The sequence below is a fragment of the Rhinoraja longicauda genome, chromosome 41 (assembly GCF_053455715.1).
Source record: "Rhinoraja longicauda isolate Sanriku21f chromosome 41, sRhiLon1.1, whole genome shotgun sequence".
Taxonomy (NCBI): Eukaryota; Metazoa; Chordata; class Chondrichthyes; order Rajiformes; family Arhynchobatidae; genus Rhinoraja; species Rhinoraja longicauda.
In genome coordinates, this window is record NC_135993.1 from 14798320 (window position 1) to 14816795 (window position 18476).

General features: G+C 44.0%; 2 protein-coding genes across 2 annotated transcripts in view; one reads left to right on the forward strand and one right to left on the reverse strand.

Moving 5' to 3' along the window:
• LOC144611828 (uncharacterized) overlaps positions 1–15891 on the forward strand; it is a 62548-nt gene extending 46657 nt beyond the window's left edge. Inside the window, exon 4 of the transcript XR_013549583.1 lies at positions 15094–15891. The gene's annotated coding sequence lies outside the window, so the exon portion shown is untranslated. The remainder of the gene's footprint in view (positions 1–15093) is intronic.
• Positions 691–2990, reverse strand: LOC144611842 (putative G-protein coupled receptor 139). The gene is made up of 2 exons (XM_078431144.1): positions 2921–2990; positions 691–1589 (listed from the first exon to the last, which is right to left on the reverse strand). Exons 1-2 carry the CDS (start codon positions 2988–2990, stop codon positions 691–693), a joined length of 969 nt encoding a protein of 322 aa, XP_078287270.1.
• Positions 15892–18476: the final 2585 nt, after the last annotated feature.

The window sequence follows — 18476 nt, forward strand, 5'->3', positions numbered from 1 at the left end:
TTTTGATAGCATGGATGCCTTTATCATTCCTAAACATCCACAATTGCCTCCTAAATTGTAATGTAATATCACATCAATTCTGTCATAGCAACAATTATGTTGCGGGACCACGTTTAATGGCCTAGCTACTCTAATTAGGTACAAGTCAGACAAGCTGTGCACGAGGGATGGGTTATACCTGAATAACATCATTACAATCATTTGCGGGATACATGAAGAAAGGTAAATTATTTATTCAGAAGTTATTTAATCTGGGGAACTCGTTGCCACATACGACTATGGAGGCAAAGTCGGTGGATATTTTTAAGACAGAGACAGACAAATTCTTGATTAGAACAGATGTCAAGGGCTATGGGGAGAAGGTAGGAAAAGGGGATTAGGAGGCAGAGATTCTACTCCAATAACTTGTGAACTTGTGAACATGGACAGGAATTGTAAAGAGGTATATGGGTAAAACTCAGGCGAATAGAAGAGCCTAGACGGGGCACCTTGTTTGGCATGGACAAAATGACTTGTTTCTACACCGTATGACACTATAACTCGGTTTGGTTCAATAGTCTGTCTTGTGCAGGAGAGTATTGGGCTCCTTGTCTCAGCCACCTGCTTCCTATTGAGTGTTGATGACAGCAACAAAGCCTCCAGAAAATGTATTGGAAAATTGATCTATCATTTGTATTGTGTTTTTGTTAGTTATTTAAAGAGTATTCCATTCAATGTAATCAAATATTTCACTCCATGTTTCAGCTCCTCTCTGAATTTCCTCTGTGTCAGTGTATAGATACACGTGTTGGTGCAGGTACTGAGGAACTGTAACATAAATCCACATTGCTGCATAATGTATGTCGGGTTATTCAAATGTTTGTCTTCGTAGGCAATATTCACAGTTTGCCATGTCATGGAGTGTATGACATAGGGCAACCACAGTAATATGAAATTAGTTGACAAAGCGAACAGCAGAATCATCGATTTTCTACGGTTCTCCACTTCCGAATCCTTCTGATTTTCACTGTTACTCCGGAGTCCCATGCGGACTTTATTTGCTGCAACAATGTGCCGGATTGTTAAACCATTACACAGAAGAATTAAACAAATTGGTAATAACGGTGTTATAATACTGTCAATTAACTCGTGTGTTTTCCAGAATAACGATGTATAGTATTCAGGTACTGGTACACAGCCCCAAGGTACATTGTCAATGATGACTTGAGGCTGCATTACAAAGTAAAATGGAATGCACCTCAAGCAGCTCAGAATAGCCACTGTTATTATTACTATTGTTGCTGTTCTCTCGGTACAATATTTTTCCCGCTGGGTTTGGCAGCAAATCGCGATGTAACGATCGAACGTGAAAGCAACCGTTAACCAAACGGAACAGTCCATGCTTGCCACTTTAAAGAGCAGCGTCAGAGCACATACCGGGGTTATGAGCAAGAAACTAGCGTACGAATAGAGAAGGTTAATCTGCTCCGCAACAATAGCAATGACAACTACAAGGAAATCGGCCGCTGCCATCCCCACAAGGTAGCGTGTAATACATTTGGAGAGTCCACACTTTCCACGGGAGAGAATCACGATCGCCGTTAAGTTAACTGTGTGAGAGAAAGAAGAAAGTTTATTTCAAAAATGTTGAATATCACTCGCTTCACGCCGAATGTCGTGATCGAACCTCACACAAGCCAGTGCCTGCAGTTGCACCATTGGTATTTATTCGGCTGCAATTAACAACTATGTAAGCGAATGGAGGAAACTTGGTGTCTGGCTTATGCTGAATAATGTGAAACTTGTAAACCAAGGTAAAATGATGTAGTGTTGATCAGGCCTCCATGAAACTATTGTGGCCACCCGAAATGAAAAGAGATAATAGTGGAGATGCATCAGGTAGGTTGCATCGGTGAAAGAATTATGAATGTCTTTTCAGGACGCCAACAGTCTTCAAAACTGGCAACAAGAGAAAACAATTCTTCGTTTTGTTGGAGGGTTGGTAGAGATGAGTGGAATTGAAAACACTATCTTTGATAGGGTGCAGCCCAATTTGTCGTGGAAATAAGCATTGTTTTCTTGTGAATAGCAAATTAATAACAATTAGGTGCTGAGTTAAAAGGTCCTTTGGCGATAAGGACGATGCAACGAGAGAGTGGACGGCAGACAAATGACCGTATTGATATAATATGGACAGCTACCGAGTCGCCCGATGGGGGAGATAAGGGTCATAAAAAGTCGAACGTCGAAGCAATATTACAGACGGATGAGCAGCTGCGCAGGAGGGTAGTGGAGGAATAAGTTTGATATTGGAAGGAAATACTCTATTGAGTGCTGAAGATTCAATATTTGCAAATTGAACAAGTTCTTGACTAAACTTAGGCTGGGCCTCCACAGAACAGATTAATAAACAAAAATAGAAGATTTCAGAGCGATATTGGGACGAAATATTAAAGCGATGCTAAGAGAATGTTTTGCGCACTGGACGCATGCTCTCCTCGAAACGCTATATTCTCTACACAGTGAACAATACATCCTCCACCTGACGCAGACCAGTCCGTTCAACTGCTGGGTCCATGCTTCTGCTTTGTACCTACTCCTTCTGAAACTAAAGGGTCCAGAACCAGGGGTCACACTTTAAGAATAAATGGTAGGCCATTTGGGATTTAAATGCGGAAAAACGTCTTCACCCAGAGTGTTGTGAACCTGTGGAATGTTCTGCCACACAATGCAGTGGAGGCCAATTCACTGGACGTTTTCAAGAGTGAGTTAGATTTAGCTCTGAGGGCTAAAGGAATCAAGGGATATGGGGAAAAAGAGGAACGACGTATTGATTTTAGATGATCAGCCATGACCATATTGAATGGCTTTGCTGGCTCGAAGGGCCGAATGGTCTACTCCTCCTATTTTTCTATGTCTCTATGTTTCTATGAAAGCTGACCGGTTTCGCGCAGACTGCGGCTCTGCATTTCATAGTCCTTACATCCATGGGTTTGCTTCTGAATCTCCATTGGCCCATTCCGCTGGTTTTATAAACAAAGATGACTTATCTCGCCGCAAATGAAGGATCATGAAATCATTGACAACAACCAAGATGTTTTGCCCATGGAGCTGTGCATTAGCTCAATTTAATCCATTCCACACACTCCCGGCATCTGATGTCTTGTGCATTAGACCTTACATATTATCTTGGAAGTTTTTCTGCACGTATCTATGTTTGAGCCAGATTAATTGCATCCACACTGAATTAATTATTGGTCATAATCTGGCGAATAAGACTTTAATCATAGGGAAGCGTGGATCCAAAATCAGCAGCAGCAGAGATTAGCCGCCGTAACAATGTTAGAGTGTTTGCACCGCCTTCGCTACATTCAAGTCCACTCAAACCATTTAGCACACTGACTTCCGCAAAAAACGCGACGTTTGGTCCGCAGAGGAATGCACAAGCAATTCCCACCAATCCATCTGCGACGCTGCGCACAAGATTTCAATCCCGTGGAACGACTTGGAACAGTGCATGAGGACCAAATGTTTTGCTGTGACAGTGATATTCTGGGCACCAAAAAAACAATTTGGAAGAGTAACAGAGGTGGGAAATATTGGGTCCTGTAGCAAATCTGTATTTCTACGTTAATACGGACTCACATATAAAAAATATCTTTGGTAACTGATTATTTTTTATTGATCAGAAACAGTCAACGAAAAGGACAGATACAGTTCGATAAGGAACTGCAACGCAAAACAGATTAAAGTAAAGTAAATGGCACAGTTAATATTAAGACAGACACTGGAATAGCAACCAGATACGGCGTCTTACCGGGGATTCCAATCGCTGCAAGTAAAGGATAGTAAACGCTCCCAATATAGTAAATTGCTGGAAATGGCATTTTCCGTGAGAATCTGCGACCAGTTGATCAAAACGACCCTACGGCCGTGTACTGGTGAATGGTTTAAAAAGTACGCGTGCAGGTGAGATAAAGTTCACTGGTCCAATTAGTGGGCGCTTCTCTCAATCATATCAAATCACTGAACAAACACGTACATTAAACTATTTTGCTCGACCTACCATTGTGAAATACTTCCCATACCTCTAGGGATATGACAAACGTTTGCAAACCCTTCCTGAACCAATGCTGCACGTTTTATCTTTTTGATACCAGGTGTGAGTTACGAGAATGACAATATGACATCAGTATTGTTTAACATATAGCAATCACCACCAAATAAACATATTTTGCACAGTAGGGGCAACAATCAGGGTCAGGGAACGGTGTCAAATTTGGCAGCTAAATGAAAAAGAACGTCATAACGAGAGCACATTTGCGTCCCCGTCATCCCGCTTGGGCGGTTTATTGCTGAATATTGCCATGACGAAAGAGTGGGGAAACAGAATGCTGGACTAACAGGGAGCATCCACGACGAGAAGGAATGGGTGAGATTTCGGGTCCAGATACTTTTTCAGACTGAGGGTCAGAGGAAAGGAAGTCTAGAGGTATGGAAGACTTAGGTGTGCAAACCACAGATCAAAGCAGATGCTGATAGGGAAATGTAGAATGATAAACTGTTACCTGAATGGAAGAAGACAACGCGGCATACAAGCAGTAATATTTAATCAGGTAGTATAGGGAAGGACGGAGTGAGAGGACAAGCAAGGGTTTCAAGAGAAATCAATCGTCATAAAATATTTCAGCAGAATACGAGGCGTGTTGCCCAGTTTGAGTGTGGCCTTTCGAGTTTGAGTCTGGCAATGACGGAGTCCCAGGGCAAGATGGTCGGTGTATGAATAGGGGGTGGGGGGAGAGATGAAATTCTTAAGAACCAGAAGACCCAGCAGGCCTTGTGATCAACCACAAGTGATTGACCAAACGATTCGCTTAGTCGACACGTGTTCCTCACGATGCAAAGGAGGCCACAACGGGAGTTGCATGTGAAGCTCTGTCTCAATTGGAGTCGTTGGCGAGGGCTGCGAAGGAGAAGGAATAGATACCGATGTGACATCCCTTGTAATTGCGTGGGAATGTTCCTGGGGAGGGGATGGTTTGGTTGGGAAAGGATGTGAACCAATTAGTTGCGAAAGTGAGTGGTCACTACAGCAAACCCAAAGGAATGGGGGGAGGGGGGGGGGAGATATTACTGGAATCACGTTGAAGGTGATGGAAATATCTGCAAATGTTGTGTTGGGCGCAGAAGCTGTTGGGTGAAATATAAGGACAAGGGGAACTCTAGTCTTGTTCCGTCTGGCAGGAGACGAGGTGAAAGCAAAACGGTGTGACACTGAGGAGACACGAGTGAGGGATCCGTTCAAAACTGCAGCGGGGAAAGCCCGTTTAATAAAGAAATAGAACAGGTCGGATGTTCGAGAGGAGAAAGCGTCTTGGGCAGATGCGCGGAGACGGGGAAATTGAGAGAAGGAAACGGAATCCTTGTAAGTGGGGAGGGGGGCCGGAAGATTAATCAACATAATTGTGGGTGTCGGTGGGTTTATATTTGATGGACTCGCTTATGTTGTGAAGTCAGAGAGATTAAGAAAGTGGAGAGAATTGTCTGAGATAGTAGAAATGAATGTGAGGGCAGGGTGGAAGATGTGCAAAAGTTGGTCATTTCAGTTCGGATCCAGGAAGCAACCATGATGCAGTCTTCGGTGATGAAGAAAAGGAGTTCACAAATTACGCCATCTTGCGTTTGAAATACGAACTGCTCGACGTAACCAACAAAACGTGAAGCATACCTGGGGCCCACGCGAATGCATATGGGCATGCTTTTCACCAGCCTTGAAGGAAGGGAGATGAGTAAAAAGAGAAGTTGTTATGGGTAATGGCAAGTTCTGCCATGCGGAACAGAGTGTTAGCAGCGATGATCTGATTGGTCTTGGTGGAGGCCGTGCAGAGGCCGTGCGATGATCTGATTGGTCTTGGTGGAGGCCGTGAGGAGGCCGTGCGATGATCTGATTGGTCTTGGTGGAGGCCGTGCAGAAGAGATCGCCACAATTCCGTACTCAGAACGCTTCCATTGCAGTCAAATAATTATTCAAAACGTAACATGCTCTCCGCCCATTAGCAGTGTGCCTGTGTGAGGACGATGTACACTTGAATGTGAATATCTGTGTACGTGAGAAAGAAATAAATAGAATGGGGGAAGAGCGAGAGCGAGAGGAAGTAATTAGAAAAATAGGGGAAAGAGATATAAAGTGAGAAAAAGGACGAGAACAAATTGTGAGCAAGGAAAGACTGCCGGGCATCAGATAGATTCAGAGAGTCATAGAATCATAGAGTGATACAGTGTGGAAACAGTCCCTTTGGCCAACCTGCCATACCGGTCAACATGTCCCACCTATAATAGACTCATCTGCCCGCATTTGGTCCATATCCCTCTAAACCTGCCCTATCTATGTACCTATCTAAATGTTTCTTACATGTTATGTTGGGATAGACCCTCCCTCAACAACCTCATGTGGCAGCTTATTCTATACATCCACCAAACTTTGTGTGAAAAGGTTACCCCTTAGATTCGTATTAAATATTTTCCCCTTAAACCTATGTCATTTTTTCCTCGATCAGCCTAATCTGCGCAAGAGACTCTGCATCTACCCGATCTGCTCCTCGCATGATCGTATACACCTTAACAAAGTTCACCCCTCATCCCCCTGCGCTCCAAGGAAGGTTACCAGACTACTCAACCTCGCCTTGTAGTTCAGACCCTCTAGTCCAGGCAACATCCTTGTAAATCAGCCATGTACCCTTTCCAGCTTGACAGCATCTACTCGCTCACATGGTGCCCAGAACTGAACTTAATACTCTAAACGAGGCCTCACCAAGATCTTATGCAAATGCAATATGACCTCCCAACTTCTATACTCGAGACTCTGACTGATGAAGGTCAGTGTGCCAAACGCTTTTTTGACCACCCTATCTACTTGCGACTGCACCTTCAAGGAACCATGCACCTGCACCCCAAGATCCCTCTGCTCCACAACAATACCAGAGCCAGACCATTCACTGTGTAGGTCCTGCCCAGGTAAGACTTATCAAAATGCAACCCCACACATTTCACTGTATAAAAATCAATCATTCCTCAGCCCACCTAGCCAATCGATCAAGATCCTGCTGCAATTTTTTACAACCATCTTCACCATCTGTCAATCTACCCACTTTTGTGTCATCTGCAAACGTGCTAATCTTGCCATGTATGTTCTCATCCAAATCATTGATATAGATGGCAAACCGTTACGGGTCCGCCACCGAAACCTGAGGCACATCACTGGTCACCAGCCTCCATTCCGAGATTTACCTGTAGATCAGTCACTGTATTCACAGACTATGTCGGGTGCTTGGAGACACAGCTCCTGGAGGAAGTTATCGCGCATGCGTGTTAATCGGCGGAGGTTTCCGCGGGAGGCACTTGTTCGGGAACTGTGGCCTTGTCTGTAACGTTGCATCCTCGACGGTTATTAAACTAGGTTTGAAGTTAAATAACTTGTTCTTATTCTTGCAACTTCATACATGGTGTCAGAAATATTATTCCGGAACTTTCTCGGATTCTGTTTTTTCGACCGGGATTTGATTTTTTCTCAAGCGAGGACAGCTAATTAACCCTGCTAGCCGGTGCAGCGAGCAGTTAATGAGTCATCATGGCGGGTGCATTCCGGACCCACTCGTCTTCGACGGTAACATCGGCGATAAATGGTGGGTTTTTGAACAAGAATATGACATTTTCATTGCGGTGGCAGACTCTGACAAGACAGCCCGCACTAAAGCATACATCCTCATCAATCTCGTCAGACTGGAGGCCATTGAACATGAACGGTCTTTTGTGTGTGCGGGGGAAATGAGGGAGCCCAGCGAGGGAGGAAACATCCTCACTCCTGCAGAATCCAAATAGGATCCTGAATGCCTCAAGAGGAAATTTCAGGAGATATGTAACCCTCAGACTAATGTTATTATGGAAAGACAAAAGTTCAACACACCGGATCAAAAGGCTGGTGAATCATATGTCAGTGATTTAAGGATTATAACAAACAGCTGCAAATTTGGAGATCTCCATGAGGAGCTTAGTAAAGATAGACTGATCTGTGGTATCAATAATGATGATTTGAGAAAGGTGCTACTGCGTGATAGTAATTTCACATTAGTTAAGGCTCTTTCCATCTGTCAAAGTCATGAGAAGACTGAAGAGCACAACACAAACCACTTCTCCACAGCACTCTATCACAAATGTTGATGCAGTCCAGGATAGGTTAATGAGAAAATAAAAGACAGATTAAAATGAAAAACCAGTCAGAAAAAACTGGAACACAGTGTATTGCCAACTGGAACAACTGTGGAGGTAGTCATGCAGCTAAAAGGGACAAGTGTGCAGCTTTTGTTCAACAGGCCTGTAAAAAGTGGAATAATTTAAAAAGTTGTGCAGGTCCACACAACAAACCTACAATGGGCAGCGACCTCGGAGGACTGTTCACCAGCTAGAACCTGACCAAGCCAACATTAGTGCTGATGAAACAGCCTGGTTCGATGGAATAACACTGCAAATGACTGCTGATTCAACTGATGCACAGATAGAAAAAAATGATGAAGTCTTGGTCACTGTGCGAGTTAATGGCATTCCAGTCGAAATGAAAGTAGGCACAGGTGCCAAGTGTAATGTGTTGTCAATCCTGCTTGACTAATCTTCTGGAATGGTTTGAGGGTGTGGCAAGTAAAATGGATGAAGGAGAGCCAGTGGATGTAGTGGGTCTGGACTTACAGAAAGCCTTTAAGTTCCCACACAGGAGATCGGTGGGCAAAATTGGAGCACATGGTATTGGGGGTAGGGTATTGACATGGATAGAGAATTGGTTGGAAGACAGGAAGCAAAGAGAAAGAGTCAAGGGGTCCCTGCCAGAAAGGCAGGCAGTGGCGAATGGAGTGCCGCCAGGCTCGGTGCAACTATTCATCCTATATATTAATGATTTGGATGGTGGAATTAGAAGTAACACTAGCAAGTTCGCAGATGACACAAAGCTGGTGGCATTTTGAACTGCGAAGAGGATGTCAGGAGGTTGCAGGGTGACTTGGACAGGTTGAGTGAGTGGGCAGATGCATGGCAGATGCAGTAAAGGGCAGTGTCAGATTAGGTAAAGGGAAAGTGCAACGAGACCTGGCTGTCCTTGTACACCAGTCACTGTAGGTATACGTGCAGGTACAGCAGGCAGTGAAGAAAGCTAATGACATGTTGGCTTTCATAACGAGAGGATTTGAGTATAGGAGTAAAGAGGTCCTTCTGCAGTTGTATATGGCCTGGTGAGACCACATCTGCATTGTGGGCAGTTTTGGTATTAAATCATGAGGGGCAGAGATAAGATTTGTGATGGCATTCATTTTACCAGGGTAGAGGACGCTAATTGTTCAAAGTCTGCCTGACCTACATGGTATTAATGCCAAGTAGTGGAGGTTGAGGGGAGAACTGATAGAAGTAAATGAAATTGGCATTGAATGGGTAGATGTTCAGAATCTTTTTCCCAGGGCGGCAATGTCAAAGAATTGGGGGCATAGTTTTAGGGTGAGAGGATGAAAGTTTAAAGGAGGTGTGGGACTAGATTTTACACAGAGGGTGGTGGGTGGTTGGAATGTGTCCCCAGGATTGGTGGAGTTAGATGCGACAGTGGTGTTTAAGAGTCTTTTAGATAGGCACAGGGATATGCAGGGAATGGAGGGACATGGACAACGTGCCGGCAGATGAGATTAGCTTGACTTAGCATCATGTTTGGTACAGGTATTGCGGACGAGTCGATTGTTTCTGTGCTGTACAGTTCTATGTTCCAACGTGAGCAGCAAAAGAGTTAAATGGGACCTTTCATACACAGAGTGGACTGGATTCATGGAACAAACAACCAGAGGTGGTGGTTTAAGGGAGTACAATTGCGACAGTTAAATGTCGTTTGGACAGGTACGTGGATAGGAACGGTGTAGAGTGATATATGCCAGGCATGAGCAAATGGGGCATGGACCACAGAGCCTGATGGCATGCTGTACTTATGGGTACAGCACCTAAAGCCCCATTTACTGTCTGCCTGTTATAGTTCCAGAGCACAGAGATCTGTGTCCAATGTGACCTGTTTGAGTCCAACGGGATTGATTTGCAGCCCTCATTCCATCACACAGCTCAATGCTGCCATGTTGAGTTGAGGATAAAGTCTGTCACTGAGATGTCGGGCTAAACAGCCTGTTCTTCCGCAGTAATTTCTAAATAATTCACTCTTGCTCCTGCAGACTTTACAGATTGCAATCAAAGTATTTCATGGGTTAATTCTGCTGTATTTTTAACAGGAAGCACAAAGACTGAGAACAAAGGCCTTTTCATCGGGAAGAAGGTTTGGGAGCCTGAAAATTGTAGCGTTCATATTCAGGACCAGATTCTTTACAACCATCAGGGTATTAAACACTACAACTGCCAAAAAAGCTCAGAACTACAATGACTTGGATGCATTAATTTTTTTCTTTGCACTGTTATTAAACAGACAATTTTATATATTATATATATATATATCAACGTATATTGTTCCATATGTATACACTCATGTATACACATATACATTTACATATCCTACATTTACTTACTGTGCTGCTGCAAGTAAGTATTTCATTGTTCTGGACATTGTCAATAAACCACTCTTGCCGACCAGCTGGAGATATTGGTCACGAGTAACCACACTGGGGTCCACCAGGTCCCACATCACGCAGCTACAGCACACCTGCATCCTTTCTTTCTTCTCCCCCCCCCCCTTGAATGGCTCCCTGATCCATGGTGCCATGGTTCAGTTGCTCATCCTTCTTAAGGCCCTCATTCTCATCCACACACGGAGCAATCTCTCAAAGCTGTCAGACAAGCTCAAGGATGACGACTCATTCTGCACTCCCTCTTGAACCCCACCTGCCTCAGACCCTCTTCCTCAAGAACACAGACTGAATTGGATGTAGTTAACCTAACGGGTGTGACTGCGTCCACGTACACAGCATCCAGGAAATTCTCCCCATCCCTGACGAGCCGCAGTTTTTGAAACTCAGATTCCAGGTTGTCAAGTCTGAGCCTGAATTCCTCAAACAACCAACACATCCTCATCAAGAGACCACAATCTGTAAGAGTTGCCAGCAACACTTCCTCCTCGATAACCATCAGCACAGGAGTATCGCAAGGCAGTGTGTTCAGCCCCCTGCTCTACTCACTCTATACTCATGACTATGTAGCCGGACACAGTTCCAACTCCATCTTCAAATTGCCAATGACACCACCATTATTGGTCAAATTACATTTGATGATGAGTCTGAGTATGGGAGGGAGATTAATCAACTGACCAAATGGTGTCAGTGCAACAACCTGTTTTAAAAGCCTTTGGAAGAGGAAGGCCGAGGATCCACACACCCACCTTCATCGACGAAACGGTGATGGAGAGAGTCAAAAACTTCAAAATCCTGGGCGTGCATATCTCTGAAAATCAGTTCTAGAACAGCACATTGATGCGACTATAAAGAAAGCTCATCAACACCTCGACTTCCTTAGAGGTTTGGTATGCTGACGAATACTCTCGTGAACCGCTCCACGTGTCCAGTAGAGAGTGCATTGACTAGTTGCATCACGGCCTGGTTCGGCAACTTGAACGTCCACGAACGAAGAAGATTGCAAAAAGTAGTGAAACCTAGTTCACCAGGGTAATGACACCCATGACCAATATGACTCACTGTCTTACAAAAGGGAACTAACATCATCTGAGACCCACACCACCCTGGCCACAAACTAATTTCCCTCCTGCCACTGGGAAGATGGTAAAGGAGCCTGAAAATCGTAATGTTCAGATTCAGGAGCAGATTCTTTACAACCATCCATAACCATCAGGGTGTTAAACACGACAAATGCCAAATAAGCTCAGAACTACATAAACTTGGAGGCATTCATTTTGCCTTTGTACTATTATGAAACACCCAGTTATATATATATATATATATAATTGCATCCTAGTTGGCTGCTTGCTCCACACCTCGGCTAGAGCAGCGTCCCTTGTGGCTGAAGAGACCAATGCGGGAGTGACAGTCTATGTCACAAAGGACACATTTGTGTGTGGTCTCTGGTCTGTTGAAGTTGCTGCTCTCCTTTCTGCGCCGTGCTTGTCTGCCGCTGCGTTCATCAGTGTCTCTTCCCCTGTTTTGAGATGTTGGTTCAGGATACCTCTCCACCTCGTACGCTCAGCTGCCAGGACTCCACATCGATGTCAAGCGCCTTCAAATCTCTCTTGCAGACATGTATATACATTGACCTATCTGTTGTGCTGCTGCATGTAAGAATTTCATTGTTCGGTATCAGGACAATAAAACACTCTTGACTTGGCTAGCTGCAGATATGTTCACGAGACACCGCACTGGGGTCCACCAGCTCCCACATCACGCAGCTACAGCACACGCACGTGATCCTGCATCCTTACTTTATTCCCAATGGCTACTTTTTAAACTCCCCACTGCCGCTGCTGCTGCTGTTGCTCCACCGGGCTTGGACCTGACTCGCCCGCTAGCTCAGCACTCCTTTCCTCAGCTCTTCTCGCCGAAGCCTCTCGGGCCGCAGCCTCAGTTCTCCACTTGGCCTCGGTTACCAATGGTTCAGAGGGCTTTGGGCCAAATGCAGGGAAATGAGCCGAGCCCAGTATGCCAACTTGTTTGGCATAGACAATGTGGACAGAAGGGCCTGTTTGGTGCTGGAAATTACATGGCAAGTTTGCAGATGATAAAAAAGTGGATGGTATTGGAGATAATGAAGATAGGTGTGAAAAAATTGTAGCATGATCTTGAGCGGTTGGCTCGTTGGGTTGAGGAATGGGTGTGGGAGTTTGATACAGAGAATGTAAGGTGTTTTATTTTGGGAAGTCTAAAATGGGCAGGACCTACGCAGCGAATGCTGGGGTTATGGGCAGGGTTACGCAGCAGAGGGACCTCGGAGTGCAGGTACTTAATTTCTTGAAGGTGGAGGCGCAAGTAGATGGGGTGGTCAAAAATGCTTTGGCCACGTGACCTTGATCAGTCGTAGTATTGAATATAGAAGTTGGGAGGTCATGTTGCATTTATATATGATATTGGTGATGCCTCTTTTAGAGTATGGTGTTCAGTTCTGCGCACCATGTCATATGAAATATGTTGTTAAGCTGGAAAGGGTACAGAGAAGATTTACGAGGATGTTCCCAGGACTGGTGGTCTGAGCCTTAGCGAGTAGTTGAGTAGGCTGGGACACTTTTCCTTGGATCGCAGGATGATGAGGGGTGAAATTATATAGGTGCATTAAAACATGCGTGGAATAGATCACGTAAAAATGTAGAGTCTCTTGCCCAGAGTAGGGGAATCGTGGACCAGAGAACATAGGTTTAAGGTGAATGGGAAAAGATTTAATAGTAATCTGAGGGGTAAATTTTTCACAAAAGGGTGTTTGGTGTATAGAAACAACTGCAGAGAAGGTAGTTGAGGTAAGGTCAATCGCAACGTTTAAGAAACAATTAGAAAGATACCTGGATAGGAGTTAGTTCCCTCATTTAAGCCGCCAAGATTGTACCGTTTCCTATTTGCATAGGCTGCGACCACTCCAAGAAATTATAGGGATTTGGAGACGATTGTCCATGTTCTAAATAATTTTGATTTCAAGATTTACTTCAAACAGCCCAATGCACGTTTCTGGATAAAAAAGCTTTCAATATTTTCTTCGCTAAAGTTGAATAAACAAGTGTTTGTAATATCCCTAGAGAAGTGAAATGCATTGCACAACGGCACATGAGTAAATATAGTTTACTGTAGGTGTTTGATGAATGGGTTGGTGTTCATTCGCCTGAGGAAGCACACCCGCTAATTGATCCAGTGGATACATTATTTTGTGTATAAGTACTTCTTCAAACAATCACCTGCACAGGGCGTAGTTGGAAAGTCTAAAATGGTTGGTCGCAGATTCTCAGAGAAAATGCCATATCCTGCAATTTACCACATAGCGAGCATTTTTTATCCTGTACTTGCAGCGGTTGGTATCACTGGTAAGGGAACCTGCTCTAACTTTTCGACTATCTTTCTGTTACCTATGATATTTACTGCAGATCGATATCTCTGGTTTCCAAATTTCATTTTCAAATGCCCATTTCAGTTAATCACAGTTTAAACTGTTGCTAACATCTATCCTTGCTTAAGTTCTGGATTGCGAGTTTGTGTTATTTATATTCGAGTTTTTAAATCAAAAGACCAAAATAGTTTAAGAAGAAGTTAGCAGCGGTTTATGCCGCATTTGCAGCTCTTTTAAATATTTTCTAGATCATTACAGAGTCCTGAATAAGAAAACGAGGTACGCATGTCCTTATACCAGCGTCCAGAATGTATCCATAAAACTGGTAGACAGAGTTTGGTGACCCAGCACCGCTCGGAATCGGAATCCAAGCAAATTTAATGCGCTGCTTGCGCTGTGGGATACGCAGCGTCATTGCTCAGAAACGGCCACATTACAGAAATGTCCAATCTGTGAGGCCATGAAGATCGTATTGAAGTCTGAACTGCTCTAACGAAACAGTATTTGTTTTCGGAAAAAGATGTACCGTGGAGTTCGACTGGACATGGACAAAATTGCGACGGTGCATGGACACCAAATTGGAGAAATTGGTCAATCCCAATTTGGACCCAAGCTTCCCATGATCCGAGGCAACCTATCATATAGTCAACGCAAAACATAATAATTGCGCATGGTATCCGTGTGAAATAACAACAGGGAGTTTCATAAACACAGCGTATCTTCTTCTTGCGTTTGAGGCAACAGAAGTTATGAAGCTGCTTCTGCTTCAGCTAACTCTGTTTGTTGTCGTTCACCTGACTGAGGTCAGTTGATAGGGCTCACCACGGGGAGCTCTACAACATGAGCCCCAACACAGTGTATCGGAGAGTAAGAGTTCAAAGTGAAGCAGTTTTAATATTTTAGCTCAAAGGCTCTTCATCCGCACTGGAAAATAGACGGATATTTCAGTTATCAGGAGTGTGGGGAAATGCAGACGATAAGCCTGAGGTCGATGTGAAGGTGATCATTTGTTGGCTGAGGTAACACCACATATTAATCGTTTGCTTTCCTTTCTTTTTGCAGTTAATTTGGTCGCGATCGTGATCCTCTCCCGTGGAAAATGCGGTCTCTCCAAATGTATTACTCGCTACCTGGTGGCAATGGCAGCAGCCGATTTCATTGTAGTTGTAATTGCTCTTATTGCGGAGCAGATTAATAATATTTACATGTTCGCCCATTTCCTACTCATAACCCCGGTATGTGCTCTGACTACTTTGTTCAAAATCGCAAGCATCGACTGCTCCGTTTGGTTCACTGTCGCTTTCACGTTTGATCGTTATATCGCGATTTGTTCTCAAAGAATACGCGAAAAATATTGTACCCAGAGAACAGCTACAGTAGTGATAGTAACAGTATCAGTATTGGCCTGTATAAGATGCATTCCTGTTTACTTTGTAGTGGAGCCCTTTGTAATCATCGACAAAGTACCTTGGCGTTGCGTCCAAATTCCTGAATTCTTCACTTCTTTGATGTGGCAACTATATGAGTATTTTGACAGTATCCTAACACCGTTATTGCCAATTTGTTTAATTCTACTGTTTAATGGCTTAACGGTCAGGAGCATTATTTCAGCAAATAGAGTCCGCCAAACGCTCCGTAGTAAGAGTGAGAGTCAGAATGATTCAGAGTTGAAGAACCGGAAGAAATCGATGATTTTGTTGTTTGCTCTATCAACCAATTTTGTAATATTGTCGATGCCCTATGTAATACATTCCATGATCTGGCAACCAGTGAATTACTTCTACACAGACAAATATTTGACGACACCAACATATATCATGCAGCAATGTGGATTTATATTACAAGCTCTATGCACCTGCAGTAACACGTGTATCTATGGACTGACACAACGGAAATTCAGGCAAGAGCTGAAAAATGGAGTGAAGTATGTTTTCACGGTAAATGGGCATCTGTGTAAATAGTAAAAGATATCTGAATAAAAACTTGGTTGATGTTTTATATAAATAGTGTAAAATCTCTGTCGTCTCTCCAATCAGATAAAAATCCCAGAAGCAGCTTGGTGATCAGACGCTATCGTAATAGCAAAGTGTAAACAGCTGGGCTGATGAGAGCCGCACAGTGACACAGCTGGTAGAGATGCTGCTTCATAGATGTTAGAGTCATAGAGTCATAGAGTCCTACAGCACAGAAAGAGGCCCTTCGGCCCATCGTGTCCGCGCCGCCCGTTACCAAACACAGTCTAATTTTAATCCCATTTTCCCGCATTTGGACCGTAGCCCTGAATGTTGTAGCATTTCAAGTGCCCATCCAAATGCCTCTTAAACGTTGTGAGTGTTCCCGCCTCCACCACCACCCCAGGCAGTGAGTTCCAGACTCCAACCACCCTCTGGGTGAAAAAGTTCTTTCTCACATCCACCCGAAACCTCCCTCCCCTTACCCTGTATCTAAACATAGCACAAAAAGTAAGGAAATTTGTGTTTGGTAGATTATTTCTTTATTGTAACAATGCTTCTTGGCAATAAATCTTATACCGTTGGAAAGCCTGTTTATTTCCCTTTTAAATGGTGCCACATTTGTAAGGAACATGCATTTGTGGGATGAGCAGCAGAGCTGAGTATATGGGATGCACCCATGAAAAATTTGCCAAATCTTCTCTGCCAATGCCAAACAGCTTATTCTGCCATTGACTCTTGTTCGGTGTTGTTTGGTGGATTGGATGATTGGTCTGAAGAAACAAGACATATTGGCAATTTAACAATTTATTCATTTAATAAACAGGAGCGACTAGCGTGTGGAAGAACCATACACAGCCACAACAGCCTGGCACCTCCTCCTCATGCCGGTCACCAGCCTGGTCACACACTGTTGTGGGATGGTATCCCATTCTTGTCAGCACCTGGGGGTACCAGAAGCTCAAAACAAGAGTCAATAGCAACAGCAGAATAAGCTGTTTGGCATTGGCAGAGAAGATTTGGCAAATTTTTCATGGGCGCAACCCATATACTCAGCTCTGCTGCTCATCCCACAAATGCATGTTCCTTACAAATGTGGCACCATTTAAAAGGGAAATAAACAGGCTTTCCAACGGTATAAGATTTATTGCCAAGAAGCATTGTTACAACAAAGAAATAATCTACCAAACACAAATTTCCTTACTTTTTGTGCTATGTTTATGTCCCCTCGTTGTTGAACCTTCCACCAGTGGAAGAAGTTCCCCGCCATCTACCTTATCTATGCCCCTCATGATCTTGTACACCTCGATCATGTCCCCTCTCAGCCTTCTCTGCTCCAGGGAAAACAACCCCAGTCTGCTCAGTCTCTCCTCATAGCCGAGGCCCTTCATCCCCTGTTGGTGATCAGACGGGGATGTTCTATAAATTCAGGATCAGATCCCAATGTTCTACAGATTCGGGGTCTGTTCCTGTGGATTGGAGGGGAGCTAATGTTATCCCACGTTTCAAGAAAGGTACGAGAGAGAAAACGGGGAATTATAGGTCAGTTAGCCTGGCATTGGTGGTGGGGAAGATGCTGGAGTCCATTATTAAAGAGGTAATAACGGCGCATTGGGATAGCAGTAAAAGGATTGGTCAAAGTCAGCATGGATTTATGAAGGAGAAATCCTGCTTGAGTAATCTTCTGGAATGTTTTGAGGATGTGACAAGTAAAATGGATGAAGGAGAGCCAGTGGATGTAGTGGGTCTGGACTTTCAGAAAGCCTTTAAGGTCCCACAAGGAGATTGATGGGCAAAATAAGAGCACATGGTATTGGGGGTAGGGTATTGACATAGATAGAGAATTGGTTGGCAGACAGGAAACAAAGAGAAAGAATAAAGGGGTGCCTGTCAGAAAGGCAGGCAGTGGCGAATAGTGTGCCGCAAGGCTCGGTGCAACTATTCACCACATAGATTAATGGTTTGGATGATGGAATTAGAGGTAACACTAGCAAGTTCGCAGATGACACCAAGCTGGGTGGCAGTTTGAACTGCGAAGATCATGTCAGGAAGGGTGACTTGGACAGGTTGGATGAGTGGGCAGATGCATGGCAGATGCTATATAATATAATAATAATAATAATAATACATTACATTTATATAGCGCTTTTCATATACTCAAAGACGCTTTACAGGGATTTAGAGAACATGGGGAAATGAATAAATAGATAAATAAGTAAATAAGTAAACGAACAGAGAAAGGAGACAGAAGGTGAGGTGACCTTCAGTGGTTGAAGGCAGTACTGAACAGGTGAGACTTCAGTGATGTTTTGAATGTGGTGAGTGTGGAGGAGTCTCTAACGGTTTGGGGTAGTGAGTTCCATAGGGTGGGAGCAGCGATGGAGAAAGCCCTGTCCCCCCAGGATCTGAGTTTGGTCCGGATGTGGGGGGATAGGAGATTGGCAGCAGCAGAGCGGAGGGTGCAGGTGGGAGTGTGCCTGTGGAGGAGGTCGG

Coding starts and splice junctions, on each gene's coding strand:
- LOC144611842 (XM_078431144.1), bottom strand. CDS start 2,990: ATGGAGATTCAGAAGCAAACCCATGGATGTAAGGACTATGAAATGCAG. Junction 1,590..2,920: donor CCGCAGTCTGCGCGAAACCG/GTCAGCTTTCAT, acceptor TCTCTCACACAG/TTAACTTAACGGCGATCGTG.